A 25947-nucleotide genomic window follows, 5' to 3' on the forward strand; every position below is an offset into this window, starting at 1 on the left:
AACAGCATCTAGCAGCATCCCGACCCTTATAGAAAAAGTATGCCTTATAAAGCCAAGTAATGTCGTACTTTGAAACCCTATCCATTTCTGGACTTCTTCTTTTCCTTCAGCCTTTGTCCCGTTTACAAGCGGGGTCGGCTCGTCGTAATCGGCTTCGCCATTTGGCTCTATCGAATGCCTGATCTGGGTGCAATCTCGAGGCTTTCAAATCCCCATCTAGCGTATCAAGAAACCGTTATTTAGGTCTGCCTTTTGGTCGTTTACCATCGACTGCGATATTCAGACCAATCTTGGCAAGTGAATTCTCGTTGGCACGAATTGCGTGACCATACCATCGAAGACGCCTCTCTCGCAACTTTTCCAATTTTGGACTACATTTGTCTAAAAGCAACCTTCTAAAAAGATTTAACATTCTCAACGATTTCTTCACGGCGAGTTTTAGAACGCCTAAAACGTGTGAACAAAAGTCTAGGAGCTGACATACTTGATGATCTCATGGCCCCTGCAATCATCCATTTGAAATTCGCCAAAGAAGTTTTGTGTGATCGCTTAATACCTATGCCTAGTGTAAATGGGCTACAATAATCAACCCCCGAAGCCAAAAAGGGAAAGTGGTCTGTGATGCGTGCTGCTGGAAGCAGCGCCATTGTCTGCACGTTGACTTTCCTCGGCATATCACGCAGTAGTAAGCACTTGCCAACTTCTGGGATGACCATATCTATGCTAGTAGCAAGTAAGCAATGTCTGGAGCATAATCTGTATCGCGTTCTAATGTTTCATTTTCAGTAAGGTGAGTAAACTGCATATGGTGGAGAAGCTTTGCGATTAACAGCTTATGTCAGACCCAATCAGTGCGATTCTCGGTCCATCTTACGTAATACTATCCTGCTCAGGAATTGATCGTCTGGGTTTTTTTTTACATAATCAGCCATCTTTAGGTTGCTTCCGTGGGAGACATAGAATGACTAGGGAATCGTTTACGAGGCGTCCGTCAAAGAGAACGCTGAAAGCACGTTTCTTAATAGTTATGGTCAGTAGCAGCGCTATTTTGGACTCAAACTTAGGGAGTCGTGGCATCGATCTGGCGAGAGGTGATCCGCTGTACCACATTCGTGCGTTCTGTAATGAATGGGATGCGAATGTGATCCCTACTGTCTACTACGAACGTAGACGTATCTGAATGGAGTGCAGTGAATGCTGGTGTCTGAGGAGTCGTAGAGAACTATGATGTGATCTGAAGCCATCCCTAAGTATTGCGGAAAGAGAAGACGATTGAGGTTCTGGAAGAGACATCCTATCAAAGCCAACTCCGCCAAGATACTGGACGGAGACCTTGCCTTCGAAAATTTGACCACCTCACTAAGCATTTTTCATTTCACCAGGTGCGAAGTCGAGCATGACATCTTAATTGGGAATAGAAGCGCGTTGGTAAATCAAGCATCGATTGATCGATTAGTTTATTATCAGCTCAGAAACGTTGAAAGTTTTTACACTATTATAGATTTGTGGGAGTTCCATTTGGATATTCCAAAATGCCCTACTAATAATATGTGGTCAACGTGGCGAGCCACCCCTGCGTTGTCTGCTGCTATCTATTAAGACGCAGAAGGCGGAAATGACGTTCTGTGCGGCTGCTCCTTGTGGTAAACCACTCAGTCAGGGTGGTAACCCCTGTAGATGGTCCGGAAATTGCATTCGCCTATTGACGTTCTTGTAGAAGAGATCGCTGAGACTCCACGACGCACACTATCGGGAACACCGAAGTGATGGTCGAAAGAATCATCGTATTAAACTCCAAGGTAGATATAGTGTGTAGCGGATGCAGAGAGAGGTGGACCACGTCAAACAAGCGAATAGGAATGTTCACATCAATATGTAGCACTAGTTGAATATGTCCGCAGCTGCAAACCGTAAACCAATTGAAAGGTGATTAAGCTGACCTGGGATCGTTAGTTTCAAATAAGTCGAGCCTACTGTTCCTAATCAGAACTATCAAAAATGTCGCTTCGCGATGTCAAACTACAGCAGGTACATAGATAAAGGTACCAATCGCCTTGGAAGTGTCCTCGATATAGGTGTGCACTTTGGACCGCACCGCTGCAAGAAACACATTTCTGAGAACTAACCGAAGAACACCCTTGTAAAGATTGCCAGATGCAGCCGTTTATAAAATAGATTCAAGGTTCCGAGCGCCCTAAACTACTAGCTGTCATCCCTATCAAACAACTAATGGGATATTGCTTCGAAGAATGTACAATCTGTGCACCGGCACGCTATTGCCGGTTTCCAATATCCTGGCAGAATGTCTTTCCACAAACTTCAACAACCCCTATTATTTGGGTATTTTGAAGAAACGCAGTACGCCAGACTTAGTAAATTTGCTAATATAATTGAGATGACCAGCGCATCCCATTCCCATGAAGTTCATCACACACAACACTAGGATTGACTCCCGAACATAGACACCTAATGTTAACAATATCCTTCAGACTATCGTATCTATCGTTCAACGCTTTCTGAATATTCTGATAGCCACCAGTAGAGTCCTTAAGCGAAACGCACTGCTTCTGTGTTTGTCGTCTGACGCAACTTACCCAATTTATATGCCACTAAGTAGTTGGATAACAAACGCATTCACCTTATGAGGAAATGTATTATATGATATTAAATACCGTTGGCGACATAACGAGGAATATAATCTGACAAAATAGCGAGCACTGCACTCACAGTGGCTGGCAGGCGATTTTCATCAATATTGGAGGAGGAGGAACGTTGATAATATTTTGGTTTAGTGGTAACAGAAGGTAAGAAAACATTCTCCTAACGCGAAAACCAAAATGCTTTTCTAATCTGTCGGAGCTTTTGTAGACATCTGCTTCTAATGGCGTAAGAAAGAGGTCGTGCCTTAAATAATGTAATCGTAGATAAAGGGAGATCTACGGAAATTTTGGTGACTACAAGGCTATAAGCCGGGATTCCGAAGCACCAAGAGCATTCTAGTTTGTTACTAATTTCCATTCAAATTAGTTTCTTAGAAATTGTAAAGAAATCGATTTGGATAAGCTTTTAAGGGTTCCTTTGCCTCTTTTAATGATATCTAAAGGAGCCTTTTCAAACACATTTTTAGACGATCAAGAAAGTCACCGACACAAGATTATCAGTAGGGGGAAATGAGAGCCTTTTTTGCTAGGCTTGAATCACAATATCGCGGTCAAGGGTGTTAGAATGGCAGCTCCTCTTAAGATCCATCCAGAGCAAATAAGCTTCTGATTAAGAACAAAGTGAGAACCTTAATATCGTTTAAAAATGTACTCGTATAAAGGGTTGATGTTTAATGGCATACATTTTCAATTAGGTTTAATACTGGCAGATTATGCAACGAACACTGCACCATAATATTCCAAGACCTTAGACTCTAAACTACCAGATTGAAAGGGATACATTTGGCGACAGTTTTCTTGTCTAAAGCGACCGGCGACATTTTTGCTGCTTAGAGTCAGAGAGATGCATGCATGATCTTGTACCTAACGCAAATTGGAAATTATCTGGCTGCTGAAGGCACTTGCAATCAGGTGTGACATACAGTCACAGAATTCCTCTGGAGAAAAGACGTATAAAAACTCTACCGGGATTCCAAAAGGAATATTCATAGTAACTGAGACTAGAGGGCGGAAATAGACTTGCCACCTAGTGAAGAAGAAAGGCTGGAAGATCTGGACTCAAGACGAGCAGTTATTGATAAAGGAAATGGCTGATAATGAAATTGTTCAGATAAATCTTCACTACGCAAAAAGTCCAATTTTTGATTGAACCACCGCGGAAACTGGCTAACACCCTTTAACATCTTAGTGAAGCCAGCAGCACAGGAAGATCTTAGAGTATAGCAGAAGACAAAATATTAACCGAGGGAAACCAACAGTACACAGAGAATATAGGACAGTTTTGGTGCCATCAATTCAAAAATCTTTATTTGTTGGTCATCCAAAAAGAAAAGCAGAAAAATTAAAAATAATTCTCGGAGAACGTTCGGTATTCATTAAACCAAGAGAATTTTTCCATGACAAACTTTTGAATTTTAGAACGTGAAGTGCAGGTCATTCCTGAGAAAGTATTCCAAAAATTAAACCGTGGAAGACGGCAATATGCTGACCTTGATAAGGAAATGGTAAAATGTACCTTGTGTAACTAGAGGTTTGTACATCTAAACAAAGGCTACTAATTATTGCGCCCAGAGCACCACTTACGACATGTCAGTTTTTTTAGATAATTCAAGATAAATAACGGGCGACATATTATAAAAACCTTTTTTGGGCACAGTTGACACAGTGACTTTCCACATTTATGTCAGTTTGCATGTTTCATACTCAAATAATTACATCATTCATAGAGACATATTGAACCTAGCAAATTTGGATCCTATGCCTATTTGGTACGTTCACTATTTTTAAACTCAATTAACTGTTTTTTACCTGAGAACTTCTCGGTAACCCTGATAGCAATTACAAGACTAGTCAAGTCAAGAAAAACCAAACAGAAAGGCTACAAAAAACCAACAACCAACAAGTAAGAAACAAGAAACAAAGCGGAGCAAAGGTTTATGCACCATAATACGAGTAAGAAAACCACTTTAATTTCTATCCTTGACTCGAAGAGCAACTCACCTGGAAACAGGTTTCCAGTTTAAGTTTTATTGCGGTTTAGTGAAATATTCGATTTCAGGAGAAATACATGCCATGACAGCAGCGAGAGGCAAGAAGCAAACGAATGCAACGAAAAAACAACAAGCGAACAACAAAAAATGTTTCATGTTATGGCGAAGGAGAGCCCATCACAGAAAGCAACCAAGGAAAATGTTGAGTCATCGCATGAAAGAAGTGCTCGCTCTGTGTTTCCCTGCTCAATGTGTGGATTCTTGGATTGTTTGGAGTTAGAAAGGTGCAGAGGAGACGTAGACGATGATATTAGAATGGCACTTTGTCATAATGTAACGTGGACTGTGTGTGTTGGCGCATTACGTCGAGATTTACTGGAGAACCTATCAACCACTCATGGTCATGGTGGCAATAACGTCTGACGATTTTTTTCCAGATGGACCGAAAAGCAATTTATGTGGTTACAGAGTATCTTTGGACAGAACGAGATTGAGGATTGAAGGTTTTGCAGCTGTAAAGTTGATGGGTAGGAAAATATTTAGAGATTAGGATGGAATCTGTCGAGTGGCGTTTGAAACAAGAAAATTGAGCCGTCATGCTGTTCAAGGATAAAATCTTGAGTGTTGTTTTCGTTTTGTTTGTTTACTGATCATTCACATTCATAACAGTACAACAGTGTGAATCTATTTCCAGTCGAATTCCAAGCATCATTCTGAGGGCCTCTACGATTGGACAATATCTCCCAAGGAATCTATTTGATCCCTTTTCAACAATATTTGGTTCCTTTATTACGTTCTAGGAAATTGAGAGCTTCTGGATTAAGTTTTATTACCAACAAAGCTTCCACCCAATCCGAATTGTTTGAAAAGGTCACCTCTTCTATGGGTGAAGGAAAGCACCCACAACTTTGATACGGAAACATAATTCGAATTTCGTTAGTGTGATGACAGAGTTAGTTGAGCATTAAGTGTGACGATAATGAAACTGAAGTACAATCTCATCAAAAAGAAAATAGTCTTGCAGAGGAGTGAACAGAAGACATGTAGTATTGCTTGACAATTGACACTAGCAAGCAATCCAGGTAGCTTACACTTACCTTATGAATCGCTTAACCATTTTCATCTTTTTCTTTCAAGAATGTCTCGAGTCCAAGATGGACTGACTTTCCGATATGCCCCAAAACAAAGAGGCGATTTTGATCTCAGCTTCTACAGAAGAGAGATGTGGCATATATCATTGCATTAAATACAGTCATGCGGTCGTGATTTCCCGATTTTGTACTGAAAATTCGCGAAAATAACTAAGTCACTTTCCCCGTGCCTTCAGCTGCACTATGGTCGCAAATCTGTGATGGGTTGTGTGGTTTATCTATAATTCAATTCGCTCCCCTGCTGTCATGCGCTGACAGTGCAAGCCTTTTCTCCACAAGTAATCGCCTTGTTATCTACCACTTTCTCTTAGATATACTGATTTTTACTACTGGGTGCCGGACCTCAGCATTGGCCTTCAGTCCCCTAAATTGCTCGAACAAACTCACTTTTGAGTCTATTATAAGACGCGTTTCTTCGGCGTTTAATTTTCGTCCGTAATTTTCAACTTCAATAGTGAGAATTGTAGGAATTTTCTTTTTAGTCGAGATGATCACTATGTACCGAAATAGCTCGATGCAGCGACTAGTGACGGAACGTTGCCCATGTATCCCATCGAGCTTCTCGAGTCATAACAGATTATTTGTGTCGTTCTTGAAATTCGATCCAAGGGAAGATTCCTGAGCCGCCATCGATATGACCTTTTTATCCCACGAGTCTTTCCTGGATCTGTATTTCTCGTTCCTATTCCTTGGCCACTATTAGCCATTACTCTTCTCAGATAATTCTTCAATATCCGCAAGAGGTAGCCTAGAAAATGATATGAGCATCCTCCATAGTGGCCCACTTCCCAGAATTGAAGCTGACTTCTATATCCAGCGGTACGAAGAGTAGCACTTACCAACAGTGCTGGCTTTGCACTTCAGTTCATTTGACCACTGAGAGCACCTCCCCAATAACATTAATAGTAGATCACTCAATATAAAAATTATACTGTTCTGGCGGTCGATTTCCTGCCGCCAGGATTGGTTTGACGAGTTGCTCGGAACAGTTTCCCCGCTATCCCAATATACTGAGAGAACGTCACCTCGATGACAATTGAAAGTCTCATTGAGCTCTTACGAGCAGATCCGCAAACATCCAGTTCAGTCCAGATGAAAAAACACCTACCATGATAAGAAATACACTGAATAGCAAGTCTGCCTAACTGTAATCTCGAGCACTTCACTGGAGATACCGTCCGGTTGCAGCACATTTTCGGTCTTTATGAACAAGACTTCCTGCTCAGTCTTATGCAATATGATACATATATGACTTTCCGAGGTAAGGGAGGGCGTCCAGTTGTGATCTAATAGCGACTCTTCAATCAGCGTCCGAGTTTCCTTGCCTCTTCACCCATTTTGCAGGAGCTTCACCCTGTGTCTGCCTCAATTTTCCCGCAGTTCTACTTAATAGATTTTTCGTGGATGTCGAGGCAGTGAGAGATGGCGTTTGTCACTTCCTTACAAAACCTAATAAGGTGCGCAACTAAGTTCTCGTTGAATGTAGGTTTGGCATATTACTACCTCTACTCCTATCTAGTATCCACAGAGGGAACCATACACTATTTGTGCAAGAACAGATTATTATTAGGCTCAATAGTGTTTAATTCAGTGCTTCTCCTACCTCAATGGTTCTTAAAAACAGAGAACTTCGTGGACAAAAAACAGGAAGACAAAGTTTTTGCCCACCTTGGTTGGTTCGCTATCAAAAGGATGGTGCTCCCAGAACTCACTCAATTTCAAAGTAAAAATGTAGTTCTGTTTTGGCGGACTTATACCTGAACTTGTTAGGCGTTTATTTCGTTCAAAGCAGCAAAGGTTAGGCAAGATCTAAGGAGTTACCTTTGTCCTGGACAAAACAGTAAGTCGCTAGGTTCCTAATATTTATAAAAGAATTAAGGTATAAATAAAAATTGAATCAGTGAGTGCTCCAGTAAGATTCCAAGATTCCAGCAGCATAGGACATCAATACAGTATTTTCTTCCATATTGTTATTTTTCCCTCTGCTTCGAATGTGATAGGAACAGTTATACCAACAAAAGAGAAGAGGCACACCACGGCCAGAGATTCTTTTCATTAAGCGTATTATTGAGATTGAAAGGTTTTTCGCAGAAGTCATTCGATAAAATTGTAACAACAAGCCCAGAGGACGCTCTCTAAATTTATCTGAAGGACTCGAATTGGCAGTATTCTTGTCGAACTTACATCGAGTACTGATAAAAAGTACACGATCTACCAGATAGTCTAAGTCATCTTAGGTATGAAAGCAGTTCCAATACCAAATGCACGTGCATCCTTGAAATAAGGGATCAGCGATTAGCTCGCGAAAGAGGAAATAAGTAAAGGAAGTTATCAAACTGGATTGAGTAGATGTGGCCAATCTCAAGTTGGAAGGTGAAACCCGTGAACTGCAAAGAGCAAAAAACATTGCCAGTAAAATAAAGATCGATTTGCATGAGCCGGGCGGTCCTGGTACTGGTCCTTGGTGCACATAACGAGAGTATGCCGAGCCTGGACATAAAGCCAAAATGTGCGCGTCGGAAAAATGTGTACTCCCTACAGACTATACGGATAAAATACGTGGTCTGCTTTTAGGCAGATGCTAAGTGTTCCGAGAAGAGTTGCGGACAGTTAAGAGTCCAGCAGTATAAATCAGATGTTGCCTGCACAGAGGAGTGGAAGTACTTACAAACTGATAGGGAAGATGGTGCGAGAAATAAGGGCTGACATGCTGCTCCTCAATGCACAACGTCGATATAGGAGCTTATCATTGCATTATCTGATTACATCTATTCCTTCGGAAAGCCAGCAATTCGTCCACCGGGCTCTGGGTAATAGCATCTCCCAGGTCTCGTTAAGAATAGTGAAGTCGCTTCTCAGGATGACAGAAATTTAAATTATATAGACCCTAGATCTCAAGCCTCCCGATGTTTCCGTGTCCTAAAGCAAAAGACATGCAGCTGAGCTTGAAGAGAGAGGAGTAATGATGTTTGCTTTTGACAGAACTTCACTTAAATGTCGAATGTCTAGCGACTAAACAAGTCTTACGTAGTGGCTACCTCACTAGAAATCTATCAAGAAAGATGCTTGGGGTAAAACTATTTTACGTCAAAGTGAAATCTTTATTGGAGGTATCTTTCCCGGCTTCTGCAATACAATTTCAGCAGTAAAAATGGAAACTTTTTATTCATAAACAGAAATTTCTGCCGATCCAAGCCAAAGAGGTCACCGATCTTCGGTCATCGCCATTAGCTATGCACTAACAGTCAACATATGCTCTGAGTTTTGGTGAAGAAGAGTTGACAGATGACATGATGATATTTTATGGATTTAGATATTATCATCAAAGAAGAGGAAGGGAAAAAAATTGTAAAATGTTGCAATGCAATAAAAAAAAATTCCTTGAGAAGTAAGGCAGGAAATTTGGACCGTAAGCGGCTTATTTTTCGGAAGGATGTAGCAGTTCTAATGTACGTAAAGCAAACCTTCGCTGGTGGTATAATATGATACAATTAAAGAGACAATTTTGAACAAATGTTGTTTACTATCACCTACAATGTCATCTGTTACAAGGTTACACCGACCCTTCCACGGTTTGGGTCCTTCAAGTGCAACAAATCGCTGATAACTTTTTGTCATTTCAAAGCCTCCCGTTTCCATTAAAATTCTCCTACATAATTGATGAATATGACACATTCTAAACCCTTTTTTCAAGCCTCCTCGCAACCACAGCAGGCTTAGTTGAAATCAGTCGAAAAACACCTTCAGCCCAATATGATCCTTGTTTTTTATTACCAAATGCGCTTCTGCTGCTTCACTAAGTCTCGACTACAAACAGCCTCAAATGAAAATGTAATCTCACCTTCATTCGACATCAAACAAACAAAACTTGAACCAAACAAAGTGGAAATTGAAGCGAACGCATATTCGGAGAGAAAGAAAAGGAGAAAAAGGAAGCAAACACAATTACATGGGCATCAGCAACGATAAATGGCGGCAATACGTCGGTAAGGATACGGTTAAGCATTTTCAGCAAAGAAGCAGTGGATTCACTATATCGACTCGACATTCGACTATGCCACTTTCGCTACCAACAGTGAAATGAAGCCCACACCCGATTCCGAAGCTATTTTGCTACAACGGGGTGGATCGGAATAGGAGATTTTATGGCCCCGAATGGGTTCACTGAGGATATTTTACGAGTTCATGGACCTTCATGCTTGAGTAGAAGAAGGATAGATTATGGGATTTAAGCAGCCAAGCGTTATGGGTTTATATTTAGAAAATGCCGACCATACCTTCAAGGAACATTTTTTCTCCGCAGAAATATCCCAGGTGATATGGAGCGAATGTAAATAATCTTGCCCCGACCCGGATGGATTCTTTCTTGTGCCTGTTAATAATCTCATTTAAATTCAACATCGATTTATTTTAATGGTTGTTACATGGGAGAGGAAAAAACCAATTTCCATATGATACATATAACAGTACCAGCAGCAGCTGCTTTCTTGCTGAGCTTCTCGAACCATAACAACCCTGTTGACCGGAATCCATAGAAATATCGTGGAAAAGCGGCCATGAATACACTCAGCGTACATGGAACTAAATAAAAACTGGTATTCACGCAAGTATGCAAATTAGGCGCTCGAGGCACAGTATGTCGTGTTGTTCGCATTAATTATCATCTACTTAATGAGTTTATGATTCTCGTTCAGTTTGTTGTGAACTTGTTGGAAGCCAGAGATGATGAGTGGGACGTTAATTTGGTCTTGACCTACAGGTGAACTTTAGTGCACTTTTGATGAGTTTCATACACGGATTTGGATAGGTGAGGTCTGGTGAATAGTGCATTTTAGGCGCATATGTGTTTTTGACAATTCAAGAAGAAAGTGATTTTGTCAGTCGCATTCAGTACTGGATCTTCTTTATTCATGTTGTTTCTAGAAATATGCCTGAGCTCTCTGTACCCTCTCTACCAAAGCGTAACTTCTCCCTACCATTCCAAATTTAGCATAATAGACAAGCGGAATCCAATACTGAACATAAACTAGCACAGCAGACAGAGTATACTGATAACCAAGGAAATACAACAAAACGAGGAGAAACTAGAAAGTCAGACAGTCCAATGGTCACCAGTGAATATCATAACTGTTGAAGAACAACAATCAGAATTTAAGGGTGATATATTAGGAATTCGCGGGAAAAGCTAGCTAAATGGTATCTTCACTATTTCAGGGAAAGAAAATCTTAACCCAAACTTCAGGAGGGTAGAGTTCTCTCAAGCAATCCAACAATCATCACAATCACCTGAAGAACGTTATCATAAATACGGCCACAAACATTCCTGGCCCCAGCCGCAAAAAGAGTCGAAACGGCTGGTTGGACGATGAATGTAAGCTAGCAACGGAAGAATGCTGCATTCTCAAAGAACGCGGGAATGCGCAGAGACTTATCACGAACTCCGTCGAGACGAGAAGCGACTTCACAGATGGAACAAGGAAGCCTGGGAGAGCCAACAGGTCTGTGAACTCGAAAAGCACAGGGAACAATCGCACTAGGCGCGCAAGTTTTACCAACAAGTCAGTAGGATGAAGCCTTATACATCTCGATGTTCATCCTGCCGAGACAAAGAGGGAAATCTGATTTCCGACAAATTGAGCATATTGGAGCGATGGGTTGAGTACTTTGATGAGCTACTGAACAACCAGAACATCGGCGAGTTGGCGGTCCCGCCAACTGAAGACGACGGACAAATACTGCCACCACCAAGTATCGAAAAAACAATCCGTGCAATTCATCGGCTTAAAAATCATAAGTCACCAGGAGCCGATGGAATTACAGCCGAATTGGTTAAATATGGAGGCGACCAGTTACAATAAGTGGTTCTCATACATCAAAAGGGAGATATCACACAGTGCAGCAATTATAGAGATATCACCTTGCTGAGTACCATCTATAAGATATTCTCCACTATCTTCTATCCTAGGCCGGATAGCCCCATACGCCCAGAACACCATTGGCCCATACCAAATCAGGCAAATCAGCAACCGATCAGATTTTCTCTCTGCGGCCAGCGATAGAAAAACTGTTGGAATATGGTCATCAGTTGCACCATCTATTCATCGACTTTAAAGCCGCCTATGATAGCATAGTCAGGGTAAAACTGTACACGGCCATGAGAGAATTCGGTATCCTAACGAAATTGATAAGACTTACTAAGCTGAACCTGACCAATTTTCGAGGCCAAATAAGCAGCAGGATCACTCTCAAGACCATTTGACATCCACAACGGGGTACGACAAAGGGATGCCCTATCATGCGTCCTCTTTAACCTGGCCCTCGAGAAAGTGATCAGTGATGCTGAGGTAAATGCAACAGGTTCGATCCTCTTTAAGTCCATCCAACTGCTGGCCTATGCTGACGATATCGACATTGGTCAAAAGTGTAGACTAAAGATAGCAGAATACAACACAATACAATAACAGCTACGATGATAAAATCCGTGCACGGTTGTTGTCAGCCAACAGAGCCTTTTTCGGCTTACAAAAACCGTTCCGCACGAAACGTCTCACCATAAGGTCAAGGCTCTTACTGTACAAGACAATGATCTTGCCAGTCCTCATGTATTTCTCGGAGATTTGGGTTCTTAGCAAGAAAAATTGCGAACTCTTGGCCGCGTTCGAGAGAGGAATCCTCCGAAGAATTTTTGGCCCCCTACATGAGGATGGACGATCTCGTAGCCTACACAATTACGAAATCTATGAGCGATACCATGACCGTCAGGTTGTGGATAAAATGCGGCTCAATAGGTTACGGTGGGCGGGTCACTTAATCCGTATGGATGAGGATGATCCCACCCGGAAAGTCTATAAGGGCAATATCTATGGTAGAAAAAGAAGACGAGGCAAACCCTGCCTGAGATGGAGCGATGGCGTAGGTCAGGACACCAGACAGTTTTTAGAGAGATCGAATTGGTGGACCTCGGCGCAAAACCGGGATGTCTAGAGTTCCTTATTAAGGCAGGCTTAGACCGGATACCGGTTGTTGCGCCGTTGATGATGATGATGAATTCTACCATAGACAGACCATCACTCATGGGGAGTAAGATATAATCGAGAAACTTTTCACCGAACAGACAGATAACGAATGAAATGTCAAGTTTACGAACAAACTGCCTAACACCATAGTGCGTAAATTGCCGAACTGAGAGGGAGTGGAACTGTGAATATGTGCTGGGATGATGTACCCCGGGAACACAATGAACCAGACCAGGAGGTCGATACTTTGACATTGGAAGTAGGCTCCCAACTTTGGAGTGAAATGCCAAATACTGAGTTCATCGGAAACATTTTAATTTGGAACACCTTTTGCGAAAAACCAACAGCTTGTTTCAATGTAAAATCTGATTGAAATTATATATCAGTTTGATGGTAGGAAATTTTCCTGAAATTATCATCGTTTGGCGCTCTGATCCGATGCTTTTTGTTAGAGTGCCACATCTTTTATTCAAATTCCCTCTAAACTTCAGCGTAATAGCAGTTATGAAAGGGACGTGGCAGCGAGTGCACGATCGTTTACAATTTTAAAAGTGGAATTGAATTCACATCAACGTGGTTACATGAAACGAGACGAAGGCATGATTTCCGTGACTGTATTTGAACCAACATTCATCGCAAAAGTCATTATTGTCGTGGCGCGTGAAGACCAATGCTGAAATAGAATAATAAGGACTCCCATTGAAGGGGTAATAAAGAATTTCATAAGCACAGAAGGTTTACTCAAACCCCTATCGACTACGCTGATGACATCTTCTTACTTTCTCACCGAGTCACGAACCTTGGCTAATTGGCTCTGGGTTTGGGGAAGGGGGCATACAAATTCGAACTGAAAATAAGCAAGACTAATCACGCATTGTTCCTGTTTGTACTAAGCTGCAGAAAATCGAGGGGATTGAACAATTTGTATATCTAGGGAACTTGATGCCGTTCAATGTATTAACAGCCTTATAACTGCTTTCGTTGTTTTCTTCAAAATCTTGATGTTCATTATCTCAACACCCACCACACCAGTTAAGCTCAACTGTTCGATTGTTCCAAGTGTTTAGAGTGAAACCTTAACAAACCGGATCAATTATTACAGTTAAATAATTGAACGGGGAACTATTTGCTTTCAAAAGACTGTTTAAAGAATTATCCATCAATTTTACTACTTCTAACTTCTTTATGCAATATTTTCGACTCACCCTTGTCACTCTACGAAGAGATTCTTCAAAATGTTGTGATACCGCCTGCTCCACATTGGTACACTGTTCCTTTTCTCGCCTCTCTCTATCACGTTCATGCGCCTGTTGATGCTGCTGAACAACGGCCGCCGCAGCCGCTGCCGCCTGCAGATGATGCTGCATCGTCTGATGGTGTTGATGGGCAGCAACATTCTGCTGTTGGGCATGATGCTGCTGTTGTTGATGTTGATGACGTTCCCTATCCAGTCTTTCGCGTTCCAATCGCTCCCTTTCTAATCTTTCGCGTTCCATGTCTTTGTGCCTTTCCATTTCGCGAAGTTCTAACTCCCGCCTATCCCTGTAAAAGAAAGCAAAATGTAAGATGAGACAAATTTTCAGGTGGTTATAAGACACTAAAGATGAAAGAACATGACTGCCTGAAAATTGAAGACAAAATGATTCTTCGTATAAAGGGGACGTCTGATGTAGATTCTAGATTAAACCAGTTTTATTGCATCGAAAGTCGATTCAAAACCAGGACGTCCATCATGAGCGCTTCGTGAAAGCAACCATATGATTCCCTGAAATAAGATAAATTGCAAAAGCCCCACAAAAAATACAAAAGCAATAAATTAGCGATGAAAGATCATAACTTTACATCCTTTGATAGTCTCGAGTGCTTCACCCAACCCCAGCCCCAGCAACTTCAATTAAAAAGTCCTGAGCAATTACCATAATTGCTTCCACTACTCTCTCCAGTTCCTGATGAAAACATGAAAGCAATTTAAACCGAGAACTCATTTACACAAGCAGAACCCAGTTTCTGTGTCCTTTTTAATTAGATTGACGCAGTTCAGTCGGATAAACTTCCGTTGGTTCTTTGAAATATTCCATCAGCCGTCCAAGACTCATCCCAGCAACGGAATCCACTGCACCATCAATGTTCGCTGTACACAAACTATACAACTGAACATTGTCTGTTGCCAAGTTCTCTATGCTCCCATTCCACATTTTGAGATTCCTGGTGAAAAAAGATAAATCAGAAACATCCTGCGAAAGAGGCAAAAGTGGAACAACAAATTAGCGCCCAGACAGGAGCTCGCTAACAGGTCAGTTCATATACTCAAATAATAACTACTCAACTGGCCACCATCCACCCACGTCCGGCTCCCAACTCGAGAACCTACCTCAAAAACGTTCCTGGATCAAAACACCACATACACACATATCGGTATACCGTCGGGACTTTGCGGCAACGTTCTATTTGAAAAGTTTACTGTTTCCCCCCTGGAGATGGGAGAGAGAACGTGGGGTGCGTACAAGGGTCGCAAAAGTTGCCTGTGTTTGTGATTGAGAAACGAAGGACGAAACTTTGCTCTAGAATACTTTGTAGACCGCATTATACTCAACTATCTACACACGCTTCCAAGGATACTAACATCCAAGTCGAAGCCAACATTTCACCACTTTCAGATATCCGTTTCCCCCACAAGATAATCCTATTTACATTGAAACTTGTAGGCCAGGCGGGGTGGGGGCGAATTCAGCACAATCATTACATCCCGTTCCTAGACAGTATCAAAACAGTAACGTCAGAGAAAGTTTTCACAAAAACTTTGCATCGAAAAGGATAATTGCAGGAGGTTTATAAAAAAAAACTTTTTTCCGCTTATTTCAAAGTAGATACGACCTTGGAGGGTGGCCGGCAGCCAGATGCCGCTCACACCGTCAAGTTTTCATGTTTCCAAGTGAGGTAAAGTTGAAGTTGTGTATTTGACGGAAAGAACAGTAAAAACAGAAGGAAAAGTTTTCATAAAATTTTATTAACAACTTTCTTCAACTTGTTTGCGATTTATGGCTGTTTTAGATGGTTTTAATGGGAGGATTATGGGTGGGCGAAAAGTTTTAAATTGTTGTAGCCATGCGCTTGGAATATGTAAAGTAGAGAGGAAAAAGTCCTTTGAAGAGGGTTGCATAGTCTAGACGTGAGTATGGAAAAAGTTGGCAAGCTCTTATCTATCTGAGAGTTTCAGATATTCGATGTTGCTGGAAGATATTGAAAACGGGAACGGCACCCTTTGTAGTTGAGAGCATTGAATGAGGGGAATTTCTGGAGCGTGATAAATTGGGTAGATTTTGAAAAGTTAATTGGTTTATGGTTTATTAGTGACGAAAGAATTTCAGGAAGTTGAAATGCGATGGATGGAAACAGTTGATGGATGTGAGGATGGTATGCAGTTTGAAACAGGAGAAATCAAATTTGCAGAGGGAAGCAATTTGAATTCTCTGATAATGAAAAGGAGGAGTAAACGAGTAGTTTCGCGGAGTTTAGTGTAATCCATCATGAGTTGCATACATACAAGCAACGTGGAAGTTCGGTGTTCTGAACCTACCGATTTTGATTTGAAGGTTAAATGTGGCGGAATGTTCCATTGAAGTTTAAGAATGTACCCAAATCAAAGGAAGTCGATAGTGATCATAAGACGCGAAAATGCTTCTAAGTTTGGAGATACTGGTATTCCCTGAACAAAAGAGTGTCCGATTTTATTTTGAGCCATATTGGTATTGAATCAAATCGACCATTGGCATCAAGAATAACGTTTTTGCAGCCTTTTTGGTTCCCCGTCGTCAAGTTTGTTTCAAAACTAATTTTCTGTCTCCGATTCAGTCCCGCCGTCATTCTGACATTGGATTCTACCTGAACTAATAAAATAAAAAAACAGATGTCAATTCAAGAAGCAACATCCTCTTTAAGTCCACCCAACTACTGGCCTACGCTGACGATATTGACACGTTCCACAGAAGAATCCTTCGAAGAATTTTTGGCCCCCTACATGAGGATGGACGATTAGGTAGCCTATATAATGACGAAATCTATGAGCGATACTATGGCCGTCTGGTTATGGATAAGTGGTAGCGGTGGGCAGGTCACCTAATCCGTATGGATGAGGATGATCCAGCTAGTAGAAATAGAAGACGAGGCAGACCCTGCCTGAGATGGAGCGATGGCGTAAGTCAGGACGCCAGACAGCTTGGTGGACCTCGGCGGGCAAAGTCTAGATCGGACACCGGTTGTTATGCCATTAATGATGATGATAATAGAAACAAACTAGGCTTTCATTCGGAATGATTACTATCAATGACACATTTACGACTTTTGAAGAAGGCTTAAGGTAAAGCTTAAAATCATAGATACTTTTATCAATAGTTTACCTATTTCAAAAACGGATAACAATCAGTTGAAAGTGATTCTCAGCCAAATGGCTTTACACTTCAACTGAAGACCCACAAGCAAAATCAATGCTCTTACGGGTGTCAAGTGTGAATCTCACAGCCAGGAAATTTTCTAAAGAAATTGGAATCTCGATTGGGCCACATCATTTTGACTGCAAAACTGAACATACATAAAATCACTTGTAGATGGAGATCTACGTGCTCTAGAGAAATGAAACAAATTGAAATAAAATAGCAAAGCAGCAATTGGGTTTCTATTGGGGTCTAAATTGACTACATTTGGAAGTCCCGGTGAAATTTATTATTTTTGTTGGAAAATTGTCGTAAACGTCGCTATTTCCGCCTTAATTTGGTAGCCCACCCACTCAATATGGTGTAGGCATCACTATCTCTGGGCATTTCAGTGATGCGTGAATTACATCAGCTGATCGCACGATTCACTTCCTCACCTTACACGAACCAAGGACAGATCAACTTGATACTGAAAGAGATGCCTTCTGGCAACTTCTCGACGCAAAGACCTGTAACGTACCTGCTGATGGCTATATCGTCATTGCAGGCGATCTCAAGTGCCATAGGAGAAAAGGGTTTGGAGCACACAATGAGGGTGGCGAGCGTGTAGCTGATTCTGTGGACAATACCATACATAGTTTGTCTCATTTTCCTTCGCTTTGTAGTGGGAACAGTAAAACGCAAATCGCAAGACGCCGACATTTTATCATCGTCACTGTCTGCAAAACTGTTCTATATAAGACCATCACACCCCAATGTAGACCGGTGATTGCTGTCCTGCGAATCAAGCCACCGATAAAACAGCGTGAAAAAAAGAAGAAATGATCCCATTTACACGATTACTAACCAAGTTAGAAACATAATCCACAAAACGACCTATGCAATCATCAGGGTCACCAAGCCAGGAAAGCGGTTCATTAACCGAAATGTTGCGCTTTGGAATGACGACGTGCAAATGAAGATCCCCCTGAAAGAAACGTATTTTCCAGAAGTTTCTCGATAATAAAACGATCTATGATATTTTAGACACTCGGGATGGCGTGAGAGATCTGTATCGACTTGTGAGAAGCCGACTACAACACGCTCAGGATATGGAACATTTCTGTCGCATTAACGCTGAAAAGGGTACAAAACTTTCTAGAATGTTGTTTTATATTAAAACCTACATTTCACGGATGTAGGATGTACTTAAGGAGAGTTCGCAGTAAATCGAAATATAATAATTTACTCTTATTAAGTTTATTTGAGTAGATATCGTAATGGAGAGTATTTCGGAACATAGATACCTGTGCATGAACCATTGTAATTTTCTTTTTCAGATTTTTCAGTTAGGTACCTTCTGAGAATGGGTCCTTGAAGTAATTGACCTCTTGACCATCGCACTCCTCTCCTTTGCAACCAATGTCAAAACTTACACCTAATTCATAAAATACTCCTTGAAACAGATTTTTCATTCAGTGCATGCGCAGGGGGTTCATAATTCCAGCCTTTCTACCAAGTGCGTGTGAAAGACAGACAAATGGACAGTAAATCGATTTTAATAGAATCTTAAAAAGATATTCAGTCCAACAGATTGTTTAAATTACCGCCCGATTTGGTTGCTGTCCCATACCATGAGGGTTTTTGAATGCATTCCTGACAATGGTATTCGCCACATCATTCAAACAACCGGAATAAAACCGGGTCTTCCAAGAACTGCGGAACTACGGACCCAATACACGCTGCATAATTTCTCATGAGGAAATACCGTGAAAAGCATCGACTTCTTTACATTGCATTTCTAGATCTGGTGATTCGACCGTGTCCCACACGAACTCATCTGGTATGATCTGCGGCAACAAATAGGGTCAGAAGAACTGATGCACGGGGTTAAATTGCTTTATCACAATCCAAAATATAAAGTTCGAAGTGTGGTATGATCATGTAATTCGTACTAACTTCGAACCCACTTACCAAGATTGGTCTGCACATCGAAGTCAATGAGAAACAAGTTGCAATACCGGAAGGTCGTGCTTCAGGTATAAAGTTTTTGTGTTCATCTTATGTAAGAAAGAGCCCAAAGAAGTATACATTTGTTTCGGTTGTATTCTCCACTGCTATAAGTATAGACGGTGTTTTTTGTGATTTTATACGGTGTGTTAATTTATTTCGTAATTTTATACTACGCAACTATTTGTTTATTGTGTGTGCAGGGCATTTTACAAATATAGACAATAAATTTGAACATTTTAAATATGAGTAAAAAAGGCGACCTTTCACCGCGTAGAATAGCTGAAGTAAAGGCCCTCATTGATCTGAAAACATTTTCCAACCGCCAAATATCACGAATGTTGAAGGTGTCTGAAGCCACCGTACGACGTATAAAGAAGAAAGTGGAGTCAGATCATAAACTAAGTCCGAAACGAAGGAGTAGATGGGGTAGGAAATCCATTTTTACTACCAGGTCAGAAAGGTATCTAAGGAAAATGTGCCTAGAAAACAGATGTGTTACCACAAGAGAGATAAAATCTCAACTGGAAGATGCTAATGTAATTCCGTCTGAGCGAACTGTACGTAGAAAATTAAAGGACTTACATTTAAAGGCCTGCCGACCCGCCAAGAGGGGGAATGGGCTACACAGTGGTGTGTTAAAGATGTCAACTTCTGGAGATCGGTAAGTTGATATTAGATGCATCATTTACTATGAAGTAATGAAAGATAAGCACTGATGCTTATGATATTCATTTATTTTTTCTATTCTCGATAGGTTTGCTTTAGCGATGAAAGCACATTTGAAATTTTGCAGAACAGAACTCAGTTTGTGCGCCGGCGTTCTGGAGAAAAATTTAATCCTGACTGCGTTGTTCAAACTGTGAAGCACCCTACAAAAGTTATGATCTGGTCAGTTATCAGCGGTAAAGGAACTGGAACCAAGTTTAGGAGAAACAGTCCGTGCAATTCATCGGCTAAAAAATCATAAGTCGCCAGGAGCCGATGGAATTATAGCCGAATTGGTTAAATATGGAGGCGACCAGTTACACCAAGTGGTTCATCAACTTGTGCTCAAGGTATGGGACAGCGAATCAATGCCTGACGATTGGCAGCGAGGCATAATCTGTCTCATACATAAAAAGGGAGATATCACACAGTGCAGCAATTATAGAGGTATCACGTTGCTGAGTACCATCTATAAGATATTCTCCACTATCTTGCTAGGCCGGATAGCCCCATACGCCCAGAACATCATTGGCCCATACCAAAGAGGCTTCACTCCAGGCAAATCAGCAACAGATCAGATTTTCTCTCTGCGGCAGGCGATGGAAAAACTGTTGGAATATGGACAACAGTTGCACCATCTATTCATCGACTTTAAAGCCGCCTATGATAGCATAGCCAGGGTAAAACTGTACACGGCCATGGGAGAATTCGGTATCCCGACGAAATTAATAAGACTGACTAGGCTGACCCTGACCAATGTGCGAGGCCAGATAAAAGCAGCAGGATCACTCTCAAGACCATTCGACATCAACAACGGTCTACGACAAGGGGATGCGCTATCATGCGTCCTCTTTAACCTGGCCCTCGAGAAGGTGATCCGTGATGCTGAGGTGAATGCAAGAGGTACGATCCTCTTCAAGTCCACCCAACTACTGGCCTATGCTGACGATATCGACATCATGGGAAGAACCACCCGAGATGTTCAAACTGCCTTCATCCAGATCGAGCAGGCGGCGCGAGATCTTGGGCTGCACATCAATGAAGGCAAGACAAAATACATGGTGGCAACGTCAGTACCGAAGACGACTCAACCAACAACATCAAACCGCACTGGTCAAACACAAGCACGAACAAGAATAAGGATAGGAGAATACAACTTTGAGACCGTTGACAATTTCTCCTATCTAGGGTCGAAAATCACAACCGATAACAACTACGATGATGAAATCCGCGCACGGTTGTTGTCAGCCAACAGAGCCTACTTCAGCTTACAAAGACTGTTCCGCTCGAAACGTCTCACCATAGGGTCAAAGCTCTTACTGTACAAGACTATGATCTTGCCAGTCCTCATGTATTCCTCGGAAACTTGGGTTCTTAGCAAGAAAAATTGCGAACTCTTGGCCGCGTTCGAGAGAAGAATCCTCCGAAGAATTTTTGGCCCCTTACATGAGGATGGACGATTCCGTAGCCTACACAATGACGAAATCTATGAGCGATACCATGACCGTCCGGTTGTGGATAAAATCCGGCTCAATAGGTTACGGTGGGCGGGTCACTTAATCCGTATGGATGAAGATGATCCCACCCGGAAAGTCTATAAGGGCAATATCTATGGTAGGAAAAGAAGACGAGGCAGACCCTGCCTAAGATGGAGCGATGGCGTGGGCCAGGACGCCAGACAGCTTTTAGGGATATCGAATTGGTGGACCTCGGCGCAAAACCGGGATGTCCGGAGTTCCTTATTAAGGCAGGCCTAGACCGGATACCGGTTGTTGCGCCGTTGATGATGATGATGATGAAAGGAACTGGACGTTTGTACGTGGTAAGAGATATTATGAGGCAAGATCAGTACATAGAAGTCTTGCAAACTCGGTTGGTTCCCCAGCTCAGAGAGTGGTTTCCGAATGGGGAGTCATTCATTTTCATACAGGATGGGGCTCCTTGTCACACGGCGCGATCTGTGAAAACTTATTTGCAAGAGCAGAATATTCCTTTATTGGATTGGCCGGGTAATAGCCCCGATAAGAACCCAATTGAAAATGTTTGGGAGCTGATGGAGAGGGAAGTGACTAAAGAGGTGTTCACAACTAAAACAAAAAAAATAAACCAGGTGTGGAATCATCATCCTCAATTGCAGGCTACAGTCCAATCTTGCATTGACAGCATGCCCCGCAAAATTGAAGCAGCAGCGGCAAAAGCTGAAAAACACCCGATAATTAAGATTTTGCATAGAATCTGCAGTGCGTCTAATAATATGGCCAGGGACTGTATGCACGTATATAAATTCATCATATCCATATTTCCGATTTACTTCGTGCACACAAGCATACATATGTGCATATACAGTACGTATATTAAAAACGGCTGGTTTAACGTACAAATATCTGAATTAGACACTACCCGCAAACTTCATTAGCATGCATATACTATATACCTATATACACACATGGCTGTGTAGATGAGTAATTGATATTCATATACAAATGATGATGACGTCATATACGTTGTAGAATACACCAAATTCACAACAAGTCGGGAAACCGGAAGCTGGGCGCTTCAAGTATGAAAGGTTTTGTTTGCTTCTTCTGTAAGTATATTTAAATGTAGAACTATCCCATTTTTACGTAGCCCGTTATGTATATGCATTTAGCATGTCTGACTACCCACTTTAGCGTGATATTGATATTCAGTTGCAGTAAATTTACACGGTAAAGTCAACTTTGAGCTACTGTACCTTTGTTGCTAATAGTGTGATTTTGATCAAATTTGGGGATAATATGCTTCATATTATATTTTATACTACCACTGGGATATACTTAAGGGGGGTTTTACTCAATTTCCCCAAAAATATGGTAATATACTATTGTTAACTTAATTTAAACAGATATCGATATGGAGAGTATTTTGAGGCCTGGGCACCATATAGAGGCAGTTTCATGAATTTTTTCAGATTTCTCCGTTGAGTAGTTTCTGAGAATGGGTCCGTTAAAGAAATCACCACTTTCGACCCCGCCCATCCCCCGCCTTTCTAATAAATCTCAAAACTAAGACCGGCTTCGAAAAGTACAAATCGAGACCTTTCATTTGATACCCCACATGACTATATTTACATGTATGGGGAGCCCCCCTAAATCTCAACATAGAAGAATATCACTCACTGCATGTCTGGGGGTCCACACTTCCCACCTTCTCACCAAATTTCGTGCTAATCGGTACAGCCGTTTCTGAAAAAAGTGCCTGGGACAGACAGACAGACATTGAACCGATTTTAATAAGGTTTTGTTTTGCAAACAAAACCTTAAAAAATGGCAAAGTTTCACTCTCTATAAATTTGTTAATAACAGTTTGATTTGACCAAATTGTGCATTATGTTACTCCTTACACCCATGCTCAATTTTGTACTTCTGGGATATAAGGGGTTTTGCCGGGTAAATTTCAAAAATGTGGAAATATACTGTTATTAACTTTATTTGTGCATATCGGAATCGGATCTATGATTTTTTGTTTTTCGGATTTTTCGTTGGGCAGGTTCTGAGAACGAGACCTGTTACACTTTTTGATGGCCACATTTTGAGTCCTCACTCCCCTATGTTTCACGGGATGTCAAATGTGGAACCAGTTTCGAAGAGTACTAATTGATCCCTTTGATTTGATACACTACATGGCCACATTCTGTGAAAAAAAATTGTGCACCCTCCATTCACATGTCTGGGGAGCCTCTCATTCATTCATTTATGAGTGGCGTGTACACACTCTCTTCCTTCGTACCGTTACATATTTGTGTGATATACAAGTGATAATCCTATGACAACAACGATTACAAAAATTCACCCAAATTTGAGCCCGAACATAAGGAGATTGAGAGGCTGATACTCAGCAAACTAAGATAGAATAGATAAAAGTTGTGCGTGCCAATATTCAATTTAAAGTGAAATAATAATGCAATAAACATGGCTACGAAAATCAAAACTCTCCATGGCCAAAGCGCTAACGTTTCCATATACTGGCATGATGAGAAATTTGTTCCCAACCCCTGCGAAATCTCACATAATGATTTCCACCATATTCATCACCTCCAGTGCTTCTGGTTTCGTCTTTTATTTATTTTTATCCGAAAATTTTCCATAACTCCCACGCGTTTACATTATATACACAAGATTCATAAGTTTCAATTAAAATTGCTGGAATCTTGACCATTTTATATAAATTAAAAGAAATCCAAAGTCAAAATAAACACAAAAGCATTTCTAAGAAGCTTGGCCTGATAATGTATGTCTCTGCTAAGCATACAATCTTGTGCGATTCCAAAGAAAGAAAGAAACCCAACACAATAGTATCTGAAATACAATAAAATTACAAATGACGCCAGACAAAATAAAGCAAAACCATATAAAGTTTATGCTGAAACCGTAATAAGATTTCTTTTTATTTTCTTTGCAACGAAAAGCGGCGAACCTGAAATGTTTTATAATCGCCTGCACAGCTTCAGTGGAGAACTAATAATTTAGATACAATGCAAGATACGGAGAGAGATACGAAAGCGACGAACTAATTTACATAAGCGAATGCAAGTTGAACAGACAACTTATGGGCATTCATACGTCGCGTAGTCATGTCGCGTTTTTATTCTATTTTTTATAATTTTTTTGTTATTTTTCTCCACCATTTTATTGTTTCCAGCATTTTTGCTTTGTAGCTATTTATTAAGCTTTTTTTCAGAAGATATAAGAAAAAATTTTATGCTGTGTATCGCGCGGCAAGAGATTGTAGTGTAAACGAACCGGATTGGGGTCAATGGAAATTGGCTCGTCATTTGACTGTGTATACGCGAGTGTGTGCGCCGTGTGCCTTGCGAATATTCATCTACGCGAATATATGTAATACAGCAGAGAAATGTACCATGGTGGGATTATGAATTTATAGTATCTTATTAGCTTTTTTCGATCCAGTTTTGCAGCAGAAACCAGTTCAATTGGCGTTTTGAATTTCTAATTGAATGTGGCAATCAATAAAGCCGAGAATATTTCATGTAATGCAAGGTCGTTGTCGCCGGGTTTTTCGTGCGGATATTACGTTGCCTCTTTGAGTGGAGATGTACTAAAGATAGTTCAGGTGATTGTTAAATGATATTGAGGGTATGGACCAGAGCCGTTTGAGACTGAACATAAATGGGGAAGTCGTGAAACGAATATTCTATTTTTAACATAGTCAGAGACGAAAATAATCAGGAAATTTTTCTCTTGGAGATGATGTTCCTTTTGATACCGCACTTCGGGAACCATTTGTTACCCATCTTGAGTGTAAGATCTTCTGACATCTGAAATTCTTTTGGTTTTTTCTTCCACTAGAAAAGGGAACAATTGCTTCCCGAAATACGATATCATTTTGGCCTACAATAGAAAATTCGTCTAATTGTTTCCATTTAAAGGATTGGCTAACAAACAAATCACAGAAATGATAGGCTGTAGAGTTTGAACTCGAGATTAGCAATCGTTATGTCCTTCCGGCGGCAAGGATTGACTTTTGGAAAATATGCAGAACTGCCGATAACGTTTTTACTGTTTCCCGAATGATCACTTTGCTTGAATCAGATTGGCCACGCTACATCTATGCGGAGTAGGATGGTGGGAAGAGTAATTCCTCGAGGGGAGCTGTAGTTATGTACTCTGGCAAGCCTGTCGGGAATTAAATATGAACTCGTTCCTATACGATTACCGCTCAATAAAGGGTGCCAGGAAAATATGAATGAGCCGCGAATCGCCATTGGGACTGCTTTTTCGGGCCACATTCCACAATAATCTCATAAAACGTGGAAGTTACCGTCGAGCAGCAGATTCAAATGCGATAGTCAAAACAGCAGAGAATGATTTTGGTACCGTATATGCAGGCCCGTCGTGAGGGGGTACACACAGTACACTGTAGGAGGCTATGCGATCAGCATTGCCCTCGCCTGAGATTATTACGCTGATTTGACATAGGTACTTATTCACAGCTAAATGGGC

At 41.1% G+C, this 25947-nt stretch overlaps 1 protein-coding gene across 3 annotated transcripts in view; it reads right to left on the reverse strand.

Annotated features, from left to right (window-relative positions):
- The window catches only part of LOC119654644 (lysine-specific demethylase 3A), a 308568-nt gene that overhangs the window by 87140 nt on the left and 195481 nt on the right, over window positions 1–25947 (reverse strand). For all 3 annotated transcript variants that reach the window (XM_038060122.1, XM_038060121.1, XM_038060123.1), the window contains one exon: window positions 14024–14360. In XM_038060122.1, coding sequence (XP_037916050.1) covers window positions 14024–14360 — 337 coding nt within the window. The remainder of the gene's footprint in view (window positions 1–14023; window positions 14361–25947) is intronic.

The sequence above is a fragment of the Hermetia illucens genome, chromosome 4, assembly GCF_905115235.1.
Source record: "Hermetia illucens chromosome 4, iHerIll2.2.curated.20191125, whole genome shotgun sequence".
Taxonomy (NCBI): Eukaryota; Metazoa; Arthropoda; class Insecta; order Diptera; family Stratiomyidae; genus Hermetia; species Hermetia illucens.